Below are 24,937 nucleotides of genomic sequence, written 5' to 3'. Positions count from 1 at the left end.
AGTACTATATATACATATTTTTTTTTTTTTTTGGTTTTCCGGTCTTTAAGACCATCCGTAAAACAAATTTCCCTCCATCTTATTCTGTTCTCAGCTATTTCCCTCCAGTTTGCTCTTGGGTCTACTTCTTTAACTTTTCTCTTCACACAGTCTTCCTATCTGAGGCGTGGTTTGCCTAGTAGTCTTTTTCCTTTTGGTTCCTCTTTAATTACTGTGTTTATCATAGCATCTTTTTTCCTCTAAGCACGACCTGCCCACATCAGTCTTCTTTATGTATATATAATAAATGCAAATACTGCAGAGAGACAGAAAAATATTGATGTAATTACGAATTACTATTATATATTTTTAAGGTAGGATTAATGATAAACATTACTAAAATTTGCTCTTAAAATGATAACAAACAATTCTAATATTTTATTTCAGAAACGTGAAAAAATGTACATAAATATCATACTATTAATTTGTAGGTCAGGTAATTTATTTTTTGTTCCCGATATTTCGCAGGGGGTCTAAACATCCAAAACCCCTCTGCGATCGCGCCTGGTTATACGTTATACTGCAATAAGATATGACATCGAAGGTATTTTTGGAAATGAATATACAACGTTTTATGATTAAGTCAGGAGCGTGCCTAGGGGGGGGATTGAGTGTTAAATCATGACGCCCCTGATTATAGTTACTAAAAAATATAATATATTAAACCTTTACGTAAGTATTCTCAAACTTTAAAACTATCTATGCTATTAAATTTTTATATTAAGCTCCTAAAACATCATAAGACATCAGTACATCACTATTAAAAGACCTTTTTTATTGACCAAATTGTTGTGAGATTTATTTAGGTACTGAACATTTAATTCGTAAAAACCAAATTGTAAAATAAAATTACCTATAAATTAAATATTGATAAGCCGATAGCTTATTGTTTCCAAAATCCAAATGCGTTATAATTATAAATAGGTAACATATTAACATCGCAAACCCAAATACCCAATATTGTACATACATAATATGTAAATTATTTCAGTACCTACGTCCATCGTCCATGGTATTAGTGCATTACCAATACAATAATACAAACTTATTAAACTTATTTTTATAAACGCAAAATTACACTTTTAACAATATTTTTAGCTCAAAGCTGGGGGTGCTAAGCGTCTAAGCACACTCTGGCACCCCCGTGGACTGTATGTGCGACAATGGCGATGTTATTGTTTTAAAACATACTTTTGAATTTTATATATTTATAATTTATATACCTAGTACATACATATGTAGGTAGGTTGTATTTCAATAATTTAATGTAATGTATAGGTACTTATATTGTATATAATCGATGAATTTTCGCATTGAACATAGGTTAGGTTAGAAGTTAGAATATAATAAGTGGAATGCTCACCACGTATTGTAATTATTTTAGCCCAAGCTAGCATGTTAAAATGAGATGACTTGATGACGAATACATTATAGGAGTATCTATTTCTGTTTAACACGCGATGGAAATGTATTATATATTATTATCGATAGGTATGTGCTAAACTGCCAAGTAATATCTAATTATATTTACTATTTATGCGGCTTGATGGCTAACTCATAATTGAACTACGATACATTTATTTATAATATATATTGATTAATTAGTAATTAAATCTCATCTGAGTTCAGAAAATAAACTGCCAGCTTCATTGATAACTAGTTTTTATATATTTAGCAATATAAGTAGGTATATTTGTATAGGTATTTTATTTAAAATAATATTAATTTAATTTTTTTTTTTTATTCATCTCTAAAACAGGCGTCCTAATAAATAATTATAATAATAATAAAAAGGTATAAAGTGGTAATGTTCTGCTATATGACTATACGTCTATACATTTGGTGACGAGTATAGGTCACTTTTAAAGGTGTATTGAATTTGAATTTAAATCTAATTTTAAAGATATAATTAGTTTTAAACAGAAAACTATTCTAAGCGGAGACTTAGAGATTAAGCGTTCATTTTCGGCGGAAACTAGCGATATCTATTTAATTTGAATTCAACGATTTACCATTTTATACGAAAAACGATTCAAAGCGAAAACGTCGAAAACGGTCTTTCAGCCAATATCAACAAGTACCTAATATGTTTTTTCGATATAGCTATTAAAGTCATTTAGGTATTTTACTTTTAGTATTTAATTATTATAAATTATAATAATATAATATATATATTATATATAAGGTATATATTATATTATATTTTATTATTATTGTATCATATTATATAAACTTGTTATATCAATTAGAGTCCCCCCACTTGGCAGTTATATTATATTTATAAGGCAGGCCTAATATCTAATTCTAAATTGTGTTTATAAAATTAATATGAAAAATGTTGCCCCCCCCCAAAAAAAAAAGAAATAAACCTAGATCCACCACTGCTCGTTAACATAAGTACCTACTACCACCTATATCAAAAAACATATCAAGATTCATATAATTTACCTACATAATAATATAGGAGTTCAAAAAAATAAATAAATAAATAAAACGTCGAAATACGACTTCTCTTTATATTATAATAGTATAGATTATACCCATTTTATTATATTATATCACATCATGCATATCATTATTAAAATAATTTATGTTATTATTATTAAAATTTTCTATAGATAGGTAGTAGGTACTTACATGGTTAAATAGTTGAGTATTTACTATTTAGCCACGGGTATATAATCTATATACGTTTGATTATATAGTAATATTTTGTTGGTAGTTTATTTTATAATCAATGGTATTGTGTCAACTAATCGTGACTTGAGTCTTGAACTAAACCCAGCGATCACACCATGTTGTTTATATTTTGTACTATGCGTCTATACTCAGTCCAGCGAGAGAACGCGCAAATTCTGCGCAACATCCCGCCGCGTCACACTGCTACCAAAAATGGTTCGCCTATGACTGAATGTCACTTGAGAATGAGCAGAAAAACTGATTTTGGCCGGTCTGCAAGGCGTTATCTCGCTGGACTGAGTATAATATGCAATATGAGAATTTTATTGTAGTTGTAGCACAGATGTCAGATAAATATCTGTTTTAAATACAAAAAAGCCGGGGGCCGGAGCGTCCGGAGCAAACAATGTAATGAACAATAGTCAATGGTTGTTAATTGTCATTTCAATCATGGAATTATATATATATATATATATACGAACTATGAAGTAGAGAATTAACTGAATTTAATATCTTTTTAAAAAGTAATTTCTTAATAATTATCTATGTATGAAAATGACACTCAAACAGCTGATCGAGTTTTTGTTTACCCATGACTGAAGTTTGAACCACGATCTAGTAGTGAAGTTGAACGTTTCCGATATTATCTATTGCCGTAGTGGAGAATATGTTTGATAATGCCACCGCGACCCGCGACACATCGTGGACTGTGGTAGCAAAATATTATGCCCCACTAGACGTCTATAGACCAAGACCACTACATTACTACAGTACTGCACTTGACGCTAAGTTGTTTTCACGGATTACCGACATCGCCCGTTAACTTGGACTACTTGGAGAATTAGAGACTGGAGGAATACCTCTTCGTCTACCTAAACGTGAATTGACTGTTCGTTTTGTCCGTGAACGTGGTTTGTCTTTGCCGTCATTGTTCACACATCGTGCGATAAGATGAGCGTCGACATGGTTGAAGACGGTCAGGTAATGACGATAATTGTGATTATGTTTAACTAAAAGACTGTTGTCTGTTACGTAGTAATAATTATAATAATAATGTTGCCTATCTCTGGTATGGTGTACCAGTAGCAGCCAGATAGCAAACATATGAATATGAAAGGTTTTAAAAAAAAATATTAGACAAAACATAATACTTAGTTATAGGCACCTATAAAAATGTATTTTATTATATTGAAATCTGTTAGCAATACATGGGGAAAATGATGAATTGAGATTAGTTCAGAACATATATAATTGGTAGGCTGTATTATTATTTTATATAATAAGATTATACATATTGTTAAATAATCAAAAATGGTTATCCTATATGGCGGGCCTGTGATAATACAGAACGAATACAACATGACACACATCATATAATAGTAAAATTTGAATACTATAATTTTGTTACAATAATCAATTTAAGTGTAATAATTTGGGCTCGGATTTATATGTAAATATATTATTTTTACTGCGACTTAAAATTATTTAGTCGGTATATGGCAATTTTACGATCAGATCGAAGATCTTTATTTGAAAATTTAAAAATTCATGTTATCATAAATTGTAATCAAGATAATTAGTATTTTTATTTATATTTTTAATACCTTTTTTTTAAAAATAATTTTACTACTTATTTAAAATGTAATTTGTTTCATTAGAAACTCATATGGATATATTATATTATTATATAATTAAATAATAATAAATAAATCATATTAGTAAAATATATATTTTGAGGTTTTTAGCACATATTTTGGTAACATAAATATATATAAATCCGAGCTCTAATATTAATGCTTTTTTGTGTTTAGGATGAGGAGAATTCGGGATATGGTGGATGCGAAGGTCCAGATGCCATGTATGTCAAGCTAATATCTAGTGATGGTCATGAGTTTATTGTCAAACGGGAGCATGCCTTGATGTCAGGCACAATAAAAGCTATGTTAAGTGGCCCCGGCCAGTTTTCAGAAAATGAAACAAATGAAATCCACTTCAGAGAAATACCGTAAGTAGCGGTGGCGACAACCATCATATAAATATATAATATTATACAATCCCTGGTAACAGAAGCCCTAAAAATATTCTTTTTTGTTGTTTTTGTTGTAGTTCTCACGTTTTACAAAAGGTGTGTATGTACTTCACATATAAAGCTCGCTATACAAACAGCTCAACTGAAATTCCTGAGTTCCCTATTCCACCACAAATTGCTTTAGAACTTCTGATGGCAGCTAATTTTTTGGATTGTTAATGCTAAGTAATAAAAACAGATATTTTCAAATTATTATAATTACAAAATTTAAACAATCTAAGCTTTTAAAACATTCTTGCCTTGATAATTATTGGAATGGTAAATAATAATTTGTAATTAATATTATTTATTGTATCTATAAATTATAATTTGGGCATAGATATACAATATATAAATTAATGGTTTCTTTGTAATATAACAATATTCAATTTTGTATTTTTTTTTTAAACATAATTTAATTATCTACATTTTATAAAATCTTAAATGTTACTAATTTAATATTTGTTAAATAAACAAATAGTACAGATAATAATAACAATAATAATAAAAATCAAATCAATCAATAAAATATAAAACGATTATTGTATTAATTAATACTAAAATAGTAAAAACTTAAAAAAAAAAAAAATGGAAAATACACACATATATAATTGTTAATAGGCATTTTAAACAAAATATATTTTACATAATTTTTTATCAAATAAAGTATTTGAATATTTAAATCTTGTATAATATAACTTGTTTTAATCTCAATTAAGTGGTTCAAGTATGTATCATGTAATTTGAAATGTTTATATTATAGTATAATGTTAATTGTAGTAATGCACACAAAAACAGCTATCAAAGAGATGAGATGATAATAAACATTTTAAAAAACAATATTTATATTTATAACACTACTAAATATAAATGATATTCAATTATTTTAGTTATAAGTTATATCAGTTCAATTTATTAGTAATAACTATAGTCCAGATTTGTATACATTTTCATATTTTTACTATGCATAATATGCAGTTCAATGGGTGTAAGAAATTTCTACAGTTTGTTTTGTAGAGAATGCATAGAAAAGTTTATAGTATATATATTATATTTAAGGATGACTGCATATTATCTGTTACCTATTATTTTCTACTATTATACTGTGATAATACCATATCTATTACATATGAACATATACATTGCCATTGTATCAAATTGTCATCAATAACAATTTCAGTTTTCAATATAATAATTCTTTTATTATTTGAAATTTATAAATTATATTTCAATATTTGTACCCAAACTTATAGGTTGTGAATAGCGATGAGCCATTCTATATTAGTCCATAAACAGTGGCGTATTTTATGGTGGAGGGGGCTAAGCATATGAGGATATCTGGTCACATCCATTTTACCATATCCATTAGTGTATTTAGTATTATTAAACACATCAACCTACAAGCTAGTGGCTCTCCTACTTTATTATAGCTGAGGCACCAAAAATGTATAGGTTATATGAACATAAAAAAATAAATATTTAAAGCTATTAAATTTGTTTTTATTTTTATGTTATTAATCTATTTTTTTTTTCAAATATATCAATAACAGTAACGGTATTAATACATTTAGTTATGTTTTTTTCAATATACAATATTGATCTGTAATACTTTCCTCAAACTTAAGTTGAATAAATTGATCAACAGCTGTAGCCATTTAAAGGCTTTCAGGAGAAAACCTTTTTTCCAGATTTATCAAGATAGCATTAAATACAGGAAAGAATGCATTTTTTTAAAAATAACCTTCAATGGTTTCATTAGTTTCATTGATACTATGTTCAGCACATGTGGTTGCAGTAACATCAACATGTTTAAAAATTGTCAGCTCTTGTCTTTTTCTTTTACATTCTAGTTAAGTAAATATTTACTTAAAATTACGAATTATAAATAAATATATATGTATAATCAATGCTTACCTTTAGATGGTGTTACTATTGATATGTCATTGGCTTTAGCAAAGGTTTCTATTTCACACCAAAGCTGAGAAGAATATTCTGTTGTTCTTACATTTTTAAAAGTCATCATCACACCTTGAATAATATTTTTAAATTGCCTTAAGGTTGCAGTTTTTTCTTGAAATTTGTTGGCAACAATATTAATATTAATTAATACTTTGTGTAAGATAAATAAATAAACTATAAATCGTCCACTTTTTAAATTTGCTAATATTCCTAAAACAAAAAAACTGAACTTTTATTCATTAAAAAATTATTACTTATTAGTTATTATAAATTATAATATACCAATTGCTTCATTGCACCATCATATGACTGAGCAATTATTTGTGGTTTAGAACTAAGGTTACACTTTTTCAAATATCATAATATGTGTTGATAAAAAGATTCAGCATCTTGTTTCTTAGAACAATCTATAAAACCAAAAAATCTCTCAACGACATCTAGATTTTTGACATACCTTACACATAATGCCATTAGTTCTTTTTTGTAACACCTATAAATTAATTTAATAAAAATTAAACAACTAGTCCATGTATAAAACATAATAATATATATTTTACCTTGCTTCATCACACATAATTCCAAACACCTCAATATCTTCAATATCTTTCACAATATCTGCACATATATTTTTAAGTTCATCTTGAATTATATGACTTGAATAATTGGTTTTCAGATTAAATTTTTTTGCTAAAAATTTACATATTTCTTTAAACTTTCCTGAAAATATATTGAATTTTCCACAAATAATATTATCATAATTATTGGATATTTTAGTATTTTACATTTAAGATTATTTCAGAATAATAGCAATATTATTAATTATTACTTAGATATTAGTTTAGTACCTTGATTTAGAGAATCTTTTGTCTTGTCGTGTCCTCGAAAACCAATTCCTTGACAACTTATAAATAAAACAATATCAATTAATATTTTCATATATTTTTTATTACTTTCAACCATCAATGTATGTTGCGAAGATATTTGAGAATAAACACTCCCTGTTACTTTTGCCTTCTGATATGCTGACCATTTAACCATACATGTTAAATGTAAATTACTTTTAGCATGTGTATCCAATTAATTAAGTTTATGACGTTCAGAAGACTAAAACATATTTAAACTTTAGAATCCACTATTCAGGCTAATGGGACTTGCACTTTTAGCTTTTCATAGAGACATTTATTTACCCATGTCTTTCCAAAAAATAGAAACGGGTCGACATTTTATCAGACAAATTTGCCAACAGTGGAAAAGAAAGAAATTTAAATTTAATATAATTTGTTATATTATAATATATTTTATCACATTATTAATTTTTTGAAAACATTAAAAATTATAACAAAAATTAAAATTGTGCAAGTACTAAATTCCTAACTCTTGTTTTTAATAGGCTGAATTAGGAAATTTTGGTTGGAGAAAATACCTTAGCTCCTCTTAAAAAAATATATACCTAAATACACCCCTGTGCAAGCACTATAGGCATGTGTCAACAAAGGAAAATTTTTAAGGTGGTAATTTTCCACAGGCTATACTCGGGAAACATGTAAATACACCCCTGTTCGTAAACACGGTTTTGTGATCCATGTAGAAAAACATTTAATTATGCAGTAGTGTTGTCATTACTTAACCAAGATAATGAATTGTATTATACAATTAAATAAATCACAATATTTTTACATTCTTGATTTTTTATTAAGTAGGTATGGTAATTGAAATGAAAAGTCAGAATTTTTAAAACTTCAAGAATTTGTGTTAAATTGGAAAATAATAAAAATGTAACTTCGTTGTAATGAGTTGGGAGATAATTAAGCTAGCTTTAACTAATATAAAATAAAATATTAAAAAATATAAAATATTAATGTGAGAGATCCGATATCACACCTAAGCGGTTTATCAATTTGAATCCACAAAAACGTCGGTGTAAACAGTTCCAACATTTCTATTTTTTAACTTTTCTCCAAAACTATTATAGCTAAAAAGTTGGTTGATAGCTCATTAAAAAGGGATTATCTAGTAGATACAAAGTGTGAGATTCAAGATTTTAAAAAAAATTATTTAATTTTTCACAGTTAATAAAATAGTTATTTTTGCTAGATTTTAATTTAGCATAGTAGATTACAGAAACTGGAGAAGGGATTTTGTTATTTGGGGTCTTATTAGATTCACATTGGCTAGGAGAAGTGCTGTGAAGATTTTCAGAACTATATTTTTAATTGCTAACTCACTACAAAGCTATAAAGCTGAAAAACATAAAAAACGCCCAATAAAAAGTGATTTAATTTTTTTTGAAGCTTTGTAGTGAACTAGTTATAAAATATAAAGTTCTGAAAATCTTCACTGCACTTCTCCTAGCCAATGTGAGTCTAACAACACCCCAAACAACAATAACAGCGAGATATGGATATCACCACAAATCACAAATCATAGACACTGACTAAGATATAGATTAGTCCGTGGATATAGAGTTCATAGATCGTGTAAGATTATAATCTATAATAAACCTTGATATAGAGGGGCTGTTTCCTATAATGCCTGTATAACTAAAATGAATCTAGAACTTCGACTCCTTTTTCAGAATTATCAATTTGTATAAATTAAAATATTGTAAAATGTCTATACATGATAATCTGGTGCACTGTATTTAACTAAATAATGTATTAGACACGGGCACACGGCTGTGGTATCGGATAATAATCGAGGTAGTTATATTAACTATTTTGGCGGGGCACACAAAAACATTTTACCGGCCGGCGTTTGTGAGGACCATGATTATATCATGGTGAGGACATGGGTCTGGTGTTCGTGCCTAGTTATATGTGTCGATATCGTCTGCCAGGGTTGCGACTAGGTAGAGGCGGACGAAGTTGTGGTGCGCCGCGGAGTCGTTACTACCCCGAGTCAGATGAGGCGAACAACCAGATAGCGTCCTGCGCCCGTGCGCAGTCTTATGATATAATAATTATCATTATTATCTAATATGACAACATTGAGTATTGACCACGGTATTGATCATCGATTATTACCAACTACCTACCAAGCCACAAGTGAATCTATGCGAGTAAGTGAGCCCTGAAAAGTGAAACCTGTGCAGGACCGGACTCCAGGGATATTGCTAATATTGTTTGTTGACCGTCAATAATAGTATACAATTATTTTCGTTATTGGTGTTTGGCTAGAGTATTGCACCTCAATTTTGTATCCATAAGTGTTGGTCCTTTGATTAGTACACGGTTCTGACTTAAAAAGTGTAAATCGAAAAATATGATCGTCGACACAGATCAAGAAAGAGAGGTAATGAAAACATTTATATAAAAAATTCATCACACAATTCCGAAAAATAGACTCATGTTATTTGTGTGTACATGTAGGATGTCGAGATCGACTTAAACGAGCATGGCGATTGCAATGGTCCCAATGCTAAGTATGTGAAGTTAATCTCAAGCGATGGATGTGAGTTCATCATCAAGCGGGAGCTGGCTTTGATATCGGGCACAATCAAAGCCATGTTGAGTGGACCTGGTCAGTTTTCAGAGAGTGAAACGAACGAAATACACTTCAGGGAGTTACCGTAAGCAATAACGACTTTGTTAGAAAAACTAAGTTAAAAGTTTTGATATATTCCTCTTGTTTAGATCGCACGTGTTGCTTAATGTTTGTAAGTATTTCGCATACAAAGCTCGTTATAAAAACAGTTTAGAAGAAATACCAGAGTTCGTTATCAAGCCGCAAATTGCTTTAGAACTACTGATGGCTGCCAACTTTTTAGACTGTTAACTACTGTCTTCCACGACAGAATATTACTAACTTTTGTTATTTTAGTAATATTAATATTTTAATTTTATATAAAATATCATCCATGCATCTCCCTATTTTTAAAAACAATTTTTTTTTAACAAAAAGATTATAACTATTATATACTAGTATTGACTCAAGTTTAATTTTAAAACACCTATTCAAAATATTAAACATGTTACTATAAAAAAAGCAAAAAAGAATGATAATAATATTTTTTTTTGTTAAAATACAAATGTGATTGTTTAATAATTCTTTTATATTGATTATCTACTTTTAGCATATTTTTTACATTACTTAATATTATACTTTTTTATAATTTTATACAACTTTAGTTTGGAAATAAGAAGTCATTGATTATTATTAATTGAAACATAATGTTATCATTATATTATTGTTTTTTTTTTTTTTATAAACCCAATAATAAATATAGTAAAAACTATTATAAATATTAGGTGCGCTCATTTTATGTAGTTTTGACAGCTATAGTACTAAAAGTAGTAAGGATCTGGAATAGTTTGAAGACACTTGGATAAGTTTTGTTATTACATACAGTCATAGCTTATTACAAAGTTATCTTATTTTTTTTTCGGATTTAAACAATGATTGAAAATTATTAAATTATTAAGTGTAATTTTATGATTGACAAATCCTTGTTCAAGTTTGTGAATGTAATAATCCATACAAGAAATAAATACTCTATAATAAATTTGAAGGGACCAACAGATTTCTTTCGTTATAGAGAGTTTTCATAATAGAGAATGTATAAGAATTGTATAATAAGTTATAAATCAAACCAATATTATAATGTAATATTTACCTAACATAGAGTTTTTACTGTTTAGATATATGCTAGTATTCTTCAGTGGATTTGTTTTGAATATTCATTCTATACACTTGTCTTCCTTTAACTTTAGGGATTGTTAATTCTACTTGAAATATTCCAGCTAAATCAAGTGTAGCTGTATACATTTTTGGAATGTTTTTTCAGCACTATTTCTAAATAATTTTGTTTCCTTGGTTAATCTCAAATTGATATTTACTTTTAGGGATAAATCAAATCTAAATTATTTTATCAATATTAATTATGTGGTCTAGGTGAAAAGAGCGACGGTAAAACTACGATAACAAATATAGCTACATAGGTAATTACAGTGATTACGATTTTCGCGATAAGTAGATATTATATTACTATATTAGTACATATTTTATTTTATAGCTTTGTAAAATTGGTTAACACAAGATTTTTTTATACATTGCTGCTTTCAAAAGTAAAATAAATTATCCACAATTTCAATAAAAAAACTGAGGGTTCTTAAGCTCTTCATTTAACGGGCATAGCATTGAATAGCTACTGATTGTGATATTATAAAAAGTATTTGAGGGTGCTATTTTTAAAATTGGGGGTGTTAATACCCTCTAAGCGCCTCCTTATTTGCGCCTATGCACAATTTGAATCCAGGGACTATTATGATAGACTTTGAGCATAGCAGTTTAATCGTCTTTAAAAACATATTTCTAAGTAATAAGTAACAAACAATCTGGATATTTTTTTCCATTTTACTCAATGTTTGAGGAGAATAATTAAAAAAATACCTGACCTAGCTGAAAAATATATATCAGATCCAAATTTTTCTTTACATATTACATATCTTGTTACCAGCCTTAGTTTATATTCTAAAATCGTTAATGGTAGGTAACAGCATTTGATGAATTATTGAATTCACAATTTTATATTGATAAAATTGAAGATAACAATGATCTATTAAAACTATTAATTGACTACTTCGAAAACAATTGCATTGGGAGACGCCGTAGACATAGACATGTAGGATACCAATATTTCCCTTGGAATTTTGGAATTGTTATGATTTGGCAAAAAAAAGGATTGCAGAGAACAAATATTAAGTAAAATTATTTTTATATCTAATTTTATTATTGCAAGGTTTATACCATTCAACGTTTTGGAATTTTATAAATGGCTTAAAGAATGAACAAAATATTCAAGAGCTGATGTACGAAGAATTATTTGCAGGATATTTGAAAAATAAAAAAATATATATAAAGACACAGCAAAAAAAATAGAAGATATGGTAAATTTATTTAATATCATTAACTTTTTAAAAGGTATTGCATAATTGCATATAATTTTAATTTGCAAATGTAAGTATTATACATTTATTTTTGATTTATATTTATACCAAATTTTTTTTAGTTATTATTAATTATTATATTATACACTTTGAACTTTTTAAAAGATATAACTGCATATAATTTTAATTCAAGTTAAATAAAATGTTCAATATTTTTGTGATTTTTATATAAGCTACATTTTTGATATTTTTGTAATCGCTATTAATGTATTAACTACATTTTATCATTTTGTTTTCGTTATTTTTACCGAATACTTTATTAATAATGCAATAATAAATTCTCCAACTAATAATATTGATGTTTATAAGCGATGTGCTTTTTCACTGGTATCAAAATCATGCCATTCGGGTATTTCGCTGAAAGATTTTATAATAAATTCAAAAAACTCTATCTGTTGTATCATCAGTAGATACAAATTTTGAGAGCCACAACCTTGTTTGATATTTGCAGTCCAGAGATGTTCAAATAGACGAATTAGTTGAAGCAAGAAATTCAGCAGCAGAAAACAATAAAAAAAAAACATAATGAAAATAAAAAAAAGGGTTATGATAAACTTAAAATAAATAAACTTTTCAAAAAGGTGATTTAGTTCGGTAAAGTTAGTCTTTAACTTCAGATATAAAATTAACACCCAAATAGATATTATATAAGTTTATTGTAATTGAAAAATTTGTTGGAAATGTTGTTACAAAATAAAAAGCAGACCATTCAGAGAAGAAAAAGGAATAGTGTATATTCAGTCACTCAAACCATTCTTATCAAAATCAAACTATGATGATTCTAGAATTACACTATTTAGAATTCAATATTTTAAGTAATCCAGAGATCAATGAGACCAGGCATATTAACGCACCAGTAACATCCAGCTGTGGAAGAATGATCAAAAATCTAAAATGGATAATAACTTTGTTACACATTACAATAATTTATAATTATTGAAATTAAAAAAAAGAAAAATATGTAGTTATAAACAATAATATTATATATTCTGTTGCTATGTTAATGTATTATGTATGCTTATATAATTTTTTTTTTGGTCCGACTGATTGTAGGTTCATTATAATATTTATCATATTATATTTGTTGAGGTGAATACCTGCAATTTATGAATGTTGATATCCGTTGGTGAATGTGATATAAACCAAAAATGTTGGTATATGTTAGTATAACACCATTAGTATTTAGTGAATATTGACATGACAATAAATGAAAAATACCAGTGTTCAATCATATTTTTTATATTTAAATACAAACAGAGTCGATTGTCAATTATTATTATTGTTATAAATCTACTTTAATGTTATTTGTTACAACACAACAAGCTGTCCAGGCATTTTAAAAGTAATTCAGAAATTTAAAGGTTCAAAATAAAAAAAATATATTTAATATATATATTTTTATTCGTTTATTATTTACAACGGTATAGTATATCATAGATAATTTAATTATAAACTAACACTTAATAAAATTATTTTTAAGTAATAAGTAGGTAGTGATGTACCTATTGTAACAATGTAAACATTGTTGTAGAGCTCTCGATGTCGTGTACTCAAGAATATGATCAAGTACACCGTTTATAGAATATATATGCATAAATTACTAGAGTAATATATAATATATTATTATCATGCACCTAACCTCTCATTGCGGTATATATATTATATTGATATGCAGTGATATAGTAAACCAGTTAAGTGACACAAATAAAGAACTCTCCTGACACGTGAATCGAAATAAAAACAATACTGTCTTAGCTTGTTCAAAAAGAGGCCCAGTTGTCGCTCGCAGGATCCGGTGTCGAAAGATACACCTTGTTCTAATGTGACTGGCGCGCAAGCACTAATTTAGGGTAAGGCTGACGGTAATACCGGTTTAACGATATTTTCGGTATACCGATTCATACCGGTATAAAATATCGTACCGAAATATCGATGTAAAAAAAAAATACAGTCACCCCTAATTTAGGGGTGGAAACCTTTTTCTATATGGAGCCAAATAAAAAATTCAAAATTGAGAATAAGTCATAAAAAAACTCATTATTTATAATTATTATTATAAACTTATTATTTACTTTACAATAATATAATTATAATATATATAGGTAATAACTAGAGCGTGGATTTGTATGCATTTGCATATTTATTCTGGTTGATCGTGTGATAAGCTAAGTGAGGACAAAATTCGTTTTATGAAATAACGATTTAAAAAATGAAACTTTTATACACTATTGTCTATTGTATGATATAAGAAAAAAGTATTATATTTTTGTAGTTTCGATTATAATATTAAAATAAATCAATAAAGGTATACTTTTAGGTTTAAACGTTTTTCTCTAATATAACCCTATAGGCGGTATACCAAGATGATGATACTGATGAAAGTGACAAAAAAATGATGAAAAGTAGATAAGTATCTATACTAGGGCTTTATACTCGATTTTTCGTTAACTCATAAAATCGGAAATCGACTTAAAAACTGATGCGCGATGTACTATTTCATTAAAAAAAAAAATCAAGTTAATCGGTTCAGTAATTTTAGAGAACACAGGTGACAATAAATATTTCAATTTTCATATTTACATAGGTATATAGATATGATATACCTGTATTGATAGTTTAAGAGATACATTTTAAAATGTTTTTAAAAGATTTATGTTGTCATGTTAATAAAAGTTTATAATTTAAATATTTATAATATATTATTCTAATGCAGTACATTAATATTATATAGATAATACAAACATCAATCATTTAAAGTATGATGCAAATTATAATAATTTTATTATTGTCATCGATTAAAGTAACATTATTTGAACACATTTTAACTAATAGTATCAGCAACGGACTTATATGTAGTGGTAAAAGATATGACGCTAAAAAATATCCGTACGTAGTGAGTATTTCTATTCGGCCTGAGAATAAAGCGTTTAGTTATCTTTGCACTGGCTCATTGATAAACGAATTGTACATATTGACCGCTGGTCACTGTACTTTTGGTAGAACCATAAATGAGATGAAAGTAAGTATACTTATGAGATAAGTATTTCCATCGTAATAAATTTTATGTCTATGTATTATATCAGTCAAATATATTGTGTTATCAAAAAAAAAACAATTTAAATGTATGCTTAATAGGTATATCAAGGATCAGCTTTGAATAATACAGTTACTCGAGATGTTGTTGAGCTTCATATACCCAAAGGATATGACCCAGCATCAGAGCTTCCGGATGGAGATATTTGTGTGTTGAAAGTTAATGCAATTTCCTTTTTATTGAACTAAGATTATTGCTGCTTATTTATACGTGGGCACTCGTATTTATTAAAAATCCAATTTTGGTGTGGACTCCAATGGTTGAGTGGTAACTTCCAACTATTTCTTATTGAAGTTTGTTTAATACGTAGGTTCATTAAAATAGCTCAATAATATTGCTTCATTGAAATGTACAATGTATACATTTAGCCTATCTATTTTTCGATAATTTCTGGTTGTACTCTTATACTTGCTTGCATGCCACATTTGCAGTAATAAATTTATTGTTAAAAGTAACTGTTAGATTTTAATTGTTGCGTAAAAAATATATTAATTTTTCAAAAATATCATATAATTATTTTTATAATTTATTATTCAATGTATAATAATTCAATTTTCTATTATAAATTATACATAATACATACATACAAGAACAGTTATTATTATTGCATTTTTATATAGCTAAAAAACGGATTCCCGAATCTCAATACATTTATAGAAATTGGTGGTGAGCCTAAAGATTTTGCCGATCACAAAGCATTGAAATGTATATTTATTGGATTTGGTATAAAAGATAATAAGAGTACTTTTGGCGAAGAAGGAAATATGATAGAGGCTTTAGTCAGACATGGCAGAACCGATTGTAAAGACCACCAAAGGTAATAAACACAAATAATTTAGTTAATTTGTATAGATTTTGTAACTTGTTTAAATAGAAGACGAGTAGTAGTGGGATGGCCACAATTTTTGTGTTCGCAACCGACGACAGTGGATGACTTGAGAATGACATGTCAAGGAGACAGCGGTGGACCAATGATTTGTAACAACAAGCTTTATGGGATATGCAGTTTTATGTATAAAATAGGGGAAGGGAAATCTGTTTGTGGTATTCCTGACGTCCAGACTGTACACACGTTCATACACTATTTTTTAAAATGGGTAAATAGTGTTATACCTTCGAAAGAAAATGAAAAGAAAGATGAAAAAAAAGGTGATAAAAAAGAAGAGGGGAAAAAAAAGAAAAAAAAGAAGAAAAAGAAGAAAAGTTCTGGGAATTCGATTAAACCATACTATAAATTCCATAGAATTGTAACAATATTATTGTATACACTGTTGACATTTATTTGGAATTAATCAAATTTATGTTTCATCAAGGATTATTGTGTTGTATTACACATCAGTTGTGTGAATAACTGACGAATTAATATAAATATTAATTTCAATGCAAATACTATTTTAGATTCTGAACGGAGTGATGAATGTATTGATTCCACAAAGTTGTGTGTTTTTTTTTTAAAATATTTTTTTTTTTTTTATTTATGTGTCTGTCATCACGTTTTGGAGTAGTAATAATGCTTTGATTTTTGACTTCAGCCCCTTTTTGAAAAGGAAAATTCATCTAGTTGGTACTTTAGGGGGTCAAAAAATGTCCAGTAGATTTCAAAAGCGTCAAGAAAAACCCTGAAAAAATAACGGAAAAACGGGAATTTTTACGCATAATCAGTTTTCGACAAAATATTTTTTTTGATTTTGCTGTTACTCAAAAACGAATCATTGCAAATACTTGAAAATTTTACCAAATGTGTATATTAACGTTATATGTTTACGGTTAAATTTTCAAAATATTTTGACTTTTTTTAAAACTATTTATAGACAATTGAAATTTTTGATTTTTCTAAGTTTTTTTTCTTGAATTGCCGATAACAAAAATTTGACTTCCCAAAAAATCTTTAAAATTTAATACAAGGTTTATTATAAGTTGTACTCATCGTAGTAAAAAAATCAAAAACTGTTAGTCACAATTTTTGTTTATAAGCATTTAAAGTTCAAATGTCTACGAAATATATCAAAACCGCGAAAATTTACAAGGAATTTTGAAGTTGAAAATTCATAAAATTGTTATGATTTATACCTAAGGTTAAAAAACCCAATAAAAGGTTATCCATAAGTTTTCCTTCAAGTAACTATAAAAAAAAATTTCAGTGTCAATATAGAAAAAAAATTATGAGCGTATGAAATTTAATTTCTTACGAAATTGTGTAAAATAAAGATATATTACAAATTAAATATAAATAATAATATAATATATCCTACTAATCATCATTGACTGACAAATCATCTTCGTTCAGAATCGTTATCACATCCATTTTAGTGACCAGTGACCTACTCTCTATCTTTACTATACAGCAGAGCGATACCCACTTTCCCACTTTTTTTATTTAGTTATGATGAAGTTAATAAAAATAATATAATATGGTAATAGTATACATATATATATATATATATTATTGTTAAAATTAATCACAAATAATATAATAAATGTAATTTTCACAAAAATTAAATCAACCTACCGTATTACTAATAGTAAAATAATTAACTTAAATAGCTTTATCAAAAAACATTATTACCTTGAAATATACTTAGTTAATAATATAGACTAATAATCTTTGTTAAGAATTATTTTACGTATACAATGATAAATTATTGAATTCAAATTCAACACATCCATTATATTCTAATTATACTAAAATAATTATAGTGACTCACTCGACACCTAATGTACAGCATATTTTGACCTCTCTAAATTATAAACTAAATCCAATTGTTTGCTATTTAAGTTGAAAATCGAATAATTTTATCGAATACGTGATGTGTAAACACAGAAAAAAATTAACATTTTTCTGTTTATGTTCATTTTTTTCTGGTGATAAAGTGAAAAAATACATTATAAAGCGTGCTAAAAAGTAATATTTATGTAATATTCGTTCATAATTTACTATGTGATAGTATATTGTAGAATATAGATACATAATTTAAATACTTAGAAACAAACAATAATGTAATTATTTTTAATTGATGAGTACCTATAAGCGCTAATTCAAAACGTACCATTTCCATTTTCCACTTTTTACAGTATTAACGGATTTTTGTTACGACTGACTGAACTATAGGATGTCTCAAAAAGAACGACGTATTTAAAACTGCTATAAATCAAATATATTTATATAAAAATAACAAAAATACATATCATTCTCTTCAAAAGAGGTTGAGGTTTAACATGAAAATAATATCGTGCATATGGCTTCCCCCTATTAGCCATACACGCCATAATTCGATCCATGAAATTCTTCATCATCCGATCAAATATTGTCCCATCAAGTTCGTAGAGAACACGTCCAAACACCAAACCTACTCACCTCGATCATACGATTTGACTCCGTGGGATTTTTTCCTATAGTTCAGTCTTCAACCTTTTCGGACTCGCGACCCACTCTTTAGGATATCATCCTATTTCGACGAATCCTATTTCGCCGAATCCCACTTTACCGACAAAAAAAACCAGTTGTATACAGATTGATAACAAATCCCACTTGGCCGAATGCTATTTTTTCGAATCTCATTTTGCCGAAAAATTATTTATGATTAAAAAAAAAAATGTAACCAAGCTCCAAAAATGAGAAAAAGTACAAAATTTTAGAAGACCGATTAAAAACGGCAAAAGAGCGGTAAATACTAATTAATCAACTTTATAATTACCTATATAATACCTATATAATATTATATTAATACCTCAAATGTATGTTTAATTCAGATTTGGAAATGAACAAAAATCTATTATGGAATATCTAGACGCGATTATTTACCACTTCCATCTTGAATAAAACTATAAATTTTTGACAAATGTTTTTATAAATTTGTACTAAATATTAATTATTTTTACTAATTTTTACTATAAGTTTTTGATAAATGTTTTTGTATACTTTTGCTAAATATTAATTATTTTTACTATAATGTAATTATTTCATTTATTTTTTATTATTTCACCATTTTATTTGACTATATATTTTAAATTAATATTATAATGAAACAAAATTCTATTTTACTATGCTTCGGCGAGATGGGTTTCGGCGAGATAAGTTTCGGCAATATGGGTTTTCGGTGAGATGGGATTCGGCGAAATGGGCCTAAATCCTTTTTAGGCCTACATTTTTCGAGACTCAGGCAAGCTTTGTAAAAAATTTAAAATTGCTTAATATTTTGCAGTATAACTATTAAAACTGAATAAATAAAAATTACATTTTAGTAGGTGAAATATTTAATTGTAAATGTATAGAATTCATACAAAAATATAAAATAAAACAAATAATGATACAATAAATTTAATGTGATCTTTGTCCTTGAGTGTTTTCACATAATAAATTCCACCTTGGCTAAATTTGACTAAGCGTGATCCGTCAATCATCTTTAGTTTCAAGTCTATTTCTTTTTGACGTTTTCAAATTTGCCATAGTAGAAAACGCCTTTTTGCAGAAATAAGTCGTTGGAAATATTAATAAAATTGAGATGGCTTTAGTAACTAATTCTGCGTAATTTTTCGTGCATAAGTGTGCCCAAAATATTTCTAATAAAGTTTCACAAAACATTTGTTTCAATTTGTTATCACACGATAGCATAGGCGGAAATCCATTGAAAAAGTTGGGGAGCTACGATTTTTCTCATAAACCAAAGCCGTTAGAAATGTATTAATTTTATGCAATATGTATGTATAATGGATTTTATTTTCATTTTCATTTAGTGAGATAGATCTCTAAAACTGGAGAGCAAATTTTGTTGTTTGGGTCTTGTTAGATTCACATTGGCTAGGAGAAGTGCAATGAAGATTTTCAGAACTTTATATTTTATAATTAATTCACTACAGAGCATAAAAAAAATAAAATTAAAAATCATTTTATTGGGAGTTTTTTTTTATGTTATTCAGCTTTATAGCTTTGTAGTGAGTTAACGATTGAAGATAAAGTTCTGGAAATCTTCACAGCACTTCTCCTAGACTAAGTGAATCTAACAAGATCCCAAATAACAAAACCCGTTCTCTAGTTTCGGTAATGTACCACTTTAAATGAAAATCTAGCAAAAAATAACAATTTTTTTAACTGTAAAAAATTATTATACACGGTGATTCTTTTATCATAAAACATTCATTATTTCAAAAAGTATTCATGTTTTTGAAAACATATTTTTACATAGTTTCAAGTTTTAAAAAAAACAACGTTTTTATTAAAAAATTATATTTTTAAATATTTTTTTAAGATTTTTACTTTTTTGAAAGACAACATAGAGTTTTAATTTCAATTTTCATAATCCAAAGCAAAATAATTTTCTGAATATTTTGATTCATAAAAATCGAATTTAGAGCGAGTAGTTAATGAGTTATACATATTTAATGTTTAGACAAGCGGAGTAGAGGACCAATAATTTTTTAATAAAAACGTTGTTTTTTTAACAACTTGAAATTATGTAAAAAAAATGTTTTCAAAAACATGAATACTTTTTGAAATAATGAGTGTTTTATGATAAAAGAATCACTGTATATTGTATTTCAAAATTAATATAATTATATATATTTTGTTATATTCGACAGACGATAAAACAAATTTTTATAGGACAGTGTTTCAACTTATAATTTTAATTTTCGTGTAAGATATTATACAAACAAATTTATAATATAAAAATTATTATGTGTTTTATTTCTTGTTTTTTAAGAATATAATATATAAAAATGAAATTACAAAATTTTTATGTTTGCAAGAATGTTTGAGGGGGCTTGGTGGTCTTTTGGAGCGCTAAGCCCCCTCAAGCCCAATTAATTGATTTTCAATGTCAGTAGACATATTATTTAGTGTCATTATTTATTATACCTACTGCGAATGGTTGTTCAATCCACTCATAATTAAATTATAAATTGATATAATTATGTTGTTTTATATTTTATGTATACTGTAGGCCACACTAATATAGAAAATAAGAAAAAAGTTTTATTCGTTGGGATTAGGAATAGATATTGTTGATATTGTTATAGATATTGTTTATTGATTGTGCGAAAATGTACCATTTCCACTCAATAATACATTTTGACATAATTTGAGGAAATATTAATGATTGGTGAATCATAAAATAAATAAATATATTAAAATGTTAGACACATTAAGATTAAAATTTAAAATTTAAAATTTACTTTTGTAAGATGGATTTAATTAATAACAATAATTAATATGAATGGGTACGATGACTGATAAGATATTGAGATAATACACAAGATTGTACTTTTGCGCAATTTCAAATAAATATGAACACACAATATAATAATATTGTTAAAATTTTGTGGAATTTATAGTATGGTTTAATCGAATTCCCAGAACTTTTCTTCTTTTTCTTCTTTTTTTTCTTTTTTTCTCCATCTTTTTTATCATCTTCTTTTTTATCGCCCTTTTTATCGCCCTTTTTATCGTCTTTTTTATCATCTTTATTTAATATATTATTTACCCATTTTAAATGATAGTTTATGAACGAGTGTACAGTCTGCATGTTAGGCATACCACATTCATTTTTCCCGTTTTCGAAGTTGAAATAAAAACTACATACTCCATAGAGTTTGTTGTTGCAAATCATTGGACCACCGCTGTCTCCCGGACATGTCATTTTCGTGCGACCCGGTAACGTCGGTTCTGAACACAAATATTGTTGCCACGTGTCTTTTATTTCAACACTGCATCAACAAGTCATACATTTTATAAACATTAACTGAATTATTTTTATTTATTACCTACCTTTGGTAACTTTTACATTCAGTTTCCCCATGTCTAACATTAGTAGTTATCATAAATCCCGAACTGCCCATTTCACCAGTCTTATCTATTGAACCAAATCCAATACTTATACATTTCAAGGCTTGGTGATTGGCAAAATCTGTAGGCTTGCCACCAATTTCTATGTATTTCTTGACACCTGGGAATGCGCTTTCTATCTATATATAAATATAATAATAATAATGAATTTATGCCTTACGGTATGATTTATAATAGACAATTTAATTATTATACAGTAAATAATAAATTATAAATAAATTTTCATGAAATTTACAACAGTAAAAATCTAACACTTAACAGGTAATTTTAACAATGAATCTATAACTGCAAAAGTAAGGCATGCAAGTATAAGTGTAAGAGTTTAATAAAAAATTATCGAAAGGTGGAAGGGTTAAGTTTATATAAATACAATGAACACATCAATGAATCAATGTTATTGAAATATTTTAATGAACCTTGATAGTTGATATTAAACAAACTTTAATCAGGTAAATTTAAAAATTTAGATATTCATCTTGAAATTGAAGTACACGACAGTATAAATTATAAAATCATTAATTTAGCGATAAAAATCTCATAAAAGAAGACTTGTTTACTCGCTGAATAGGAACAACGGATCTTCGTTCGCTATAATCATCATTCATAGAAAAAGGAAGGGATATGAAAGGGGAAGACATTACGTGAATTGAAAACTGAGATTTTAAAATTAAGTTTGTTTAAACGAACCGGTGAGTCTATTCGACCATCAATAAGTTTTAACAAAAATGATAGGTTTGTAAATTCATCTGTCAGCCAGCATGGTTAGGCCCAGCTGGCAAAGTACTATATTGTAAATACGTGGTGATCAATCAATCGATAACATGATAGATGCATACTTTTAACAGACTGAGATCTCCTTGTATAATATCGGATTCTGGGTTATAATCTTTGTGAATGTAAAGCTTGACAACCTTTCGAAAATCATTATTTTTAGTTGATCCTAGATATACCTATTACAATGAAATTTTAGTTGTTATGTAATTAAAGTTTTTTTGTGGTCGATATACTATATAGTTAATTATATTGGAAATATTTAATAAGTATATTTACTTCTAAAAGACTTTTGTCTGAACCATGAACACAGTGAGCAGCGGTCAATACATATAACTTTTTTACCAATGAGCCGGTACATATTGAATTTTTCTGCCTGTTTTCAGAAAAAATTTTTAAAGCTACTACGTATGGGAATTTGATAGGATCATATTGTTCACCATTAGCTATAAGTCCTATGTTTATGTTATTAGTCAAATTAAGTTCAAATATTGCTTTTTTTATTGACAGTAATAAAATTATTATAATTTTCAGCATGTTTTCAAAGATTACCATTTGTATACCTACATAATACTAATAATATAAATGTGTTAAATAACATCATATTATAAATATATACACTATACACTTTTATTATCATGACAACATAATTCCTTTGAAAACACATACAAATCTTTATACATAAGAAATACATACCATATAGGTAGGTGCTTGATGTGGTAATAGGTACCTTTCATTATTTAAAAATAATTTGATTATTGTTTGTTTCTAGGTACTTAAATTAATCTATCTTCTATATTAGTATACAATCCCATTGTTAATGATAAACAAATATTATATAAAATATTCTTTAAATATCTATAAATTTTCCCGCACTTTTAAACAGGCATGGCTGGGCAAGTTAACTAATTATTTTCTTGGTCTAACAAAATAAGGAATATTAACAAAACGTTTTTTTAATACATTTATATTATTTTATATTTATTTACTCATAAGCCTATACATATGCATTTGTGTATCAACATTCGAGGCGATCATTAATAATATTAATTGTTATCTACAGTCTACATAACATAATATACGGTGTCAAGACGGTTGAAGACGAATTTTATGTTTGCAAGAATGTTTGAGGGGGCTTGGTGGTCTTTTGGAGCGCTAAGCCCCCTCAAGCCCAATTAATTGATTTTCAATGTCAGTAGACATATTATTTAGTGTCATTATACATTATACCTACTGCGAATGGTTGTTCAATCCACTCATAATTAACTCGAATATCCTCAGGAAAATATTGGTTAAATAATTTTTCTAAGTTTGTCAAATGTTCGTTTACTAATTCAGAAATGTCTTCAAACTTTATTGAAGATTCTTCCTTTAAAAACTTACTAGCGTTGGTGAAATTATCAATATTTCCAGTATTCCAGAATATACTTGAATTTTTATTATAAGAGGATTTTTTTGAATTATCAAATATGTTCTGCATAGACAGATTTAACTCATTGAGTAAATTGAAAATATGAAAACATAAACTGTATTTTCATTTA

The 24,937-nt window shown here is 27.2% G+C and overlaps 3 protein-coding genes across 3 annotated transcripts; 2 read left to right on the top strand and 1 right to left on the bottom strand.

Annotated features, from left to right (window-relative positions):
• The first annotated feature begins 3,413 nt into the window (after positions 1–3,413).
• Positions 3,414–5,170, top strand: LOC113552350 (elongin-C). Its single transcript, XM_026955208.1, has 3 exons — positions 3,414–3,699; positions 4,530–4,723; positions 4,825–5,170. The coding sequence occupies exons 1-3, from the start codon at positions 3,670–3,672 to the stop codon at positions 4,964–4,966; spliced, it is 366 nt and encodes a 121-aa protein (XP_026811009.1). The 5' UTR covers positions 3,414–3,669; the 3' UTR covers positions 4,967–5,170.
• Positions 5,171–9,001: 3,831 nt separating this feature from the next.
• LOC113551706 (elongin-C-like) lies at positions 9,002–10,667 on the top strand. The gene is made up of 3 exons (XM_026954109.1): positions 9,002–10,036; positions 10,114–10,313; positions 10,378–10,667. Exons 1-3 carry the CDS (start codon positions 10,007–10,009, stop codon positions 10,517–10,519), a joined length of 372 nt encoding a protein of 123 aa, XP_026809910.1. The 5' UTR covers positions 9,002–10,006; the 3' UTR covers positions 10,520–10,667.
• An 11,446-nt stretch (positions 10,668–22,113) lies between these two features.
• On the bottom strand, positions 22,114–23,933 carry LOC113552527 (trypsin 3A1-like; the record flags this gene model as incomplete). Its single annotated transcript, XM_026955392.1, has 3 exons — positions 23,676–23,933; positions 22,548–22,744; positions 22,114–22,486 (listed from the first exon to the last, which is right to left on the bottom strand). Coding segments are annotated over exons 1-3 (828 nt in total), but the record flags the coding sequence as incomplete, so codon positions are not given.
• Positions 23,934–24,937: the final 1,004 nt, after the last annotated feature.

This window comes from Rhopalosiphum maidis, chromosome 2 (assembly GCF_003676215.2).
Source record: "Rhopalosiphum maidis isolate BTI-1 chromosome 2, ASM367621v3, whole genome shotgun sequence".
Lineage (NCBI taxonomy): Eukaryota > Metazoa > Arthropoda > Insecta > Hemiptera > Aphididae > Rhopalosiphum > Rhopalosiphum maidis.
This window is presented reverse-complemented; position numbering and strand designations above follow the sequence as displayed.

What these genes read in the sequence shown, in the direction of transcription:
- LOC113552350 (XM_026955208.1), top strand. Translation starts at nt 3,670, where the DNA reads ATGAGCGTCGACATGGTTGAAGACGGTCAG. An exon ending in ACATGGTTGAAGACGGTCAG is followed by an intron (nt 3,700 to 4,529) that starts GTAATGACGATA and finishes TTTTGTGTTTAG; the next exon opens with GATGAGGAGAATTCGGGATA. An exon ending in ATCCACTTCAGAGAAATACC is followed by an intron (nt 4,724 to 4,824) that starts GTAAGTAGCGGT and finishes TTTTTGTTGTAG; the next exon opens with TTCTCACGTTTTACAAAAGG.
- LOC113551706 (XM_026954109.1), top strand. Translation starts at nt 10,007, where the DNA reads ATGATCGTCGACACAGATCAAGAAAGAGAG. An exon ending in ACACAGATCAAGAAAGAGAG is followed by an intron (nt 10,037 to 10,113) that starts GTAATGAAAACA and finishes GTGTACATGTAG; the next exon opens with GATGTCGAGATCGACTTAAA. An exon ending in ATACACTTCAGGGAGTTACC is followed by an intron (nt 10,314 to 10,377) that starts GTAAGCAATAAC and finishes CCTCTTGTTTAG; the next exon opens with ATCGCACGTGTTGCTTAATG.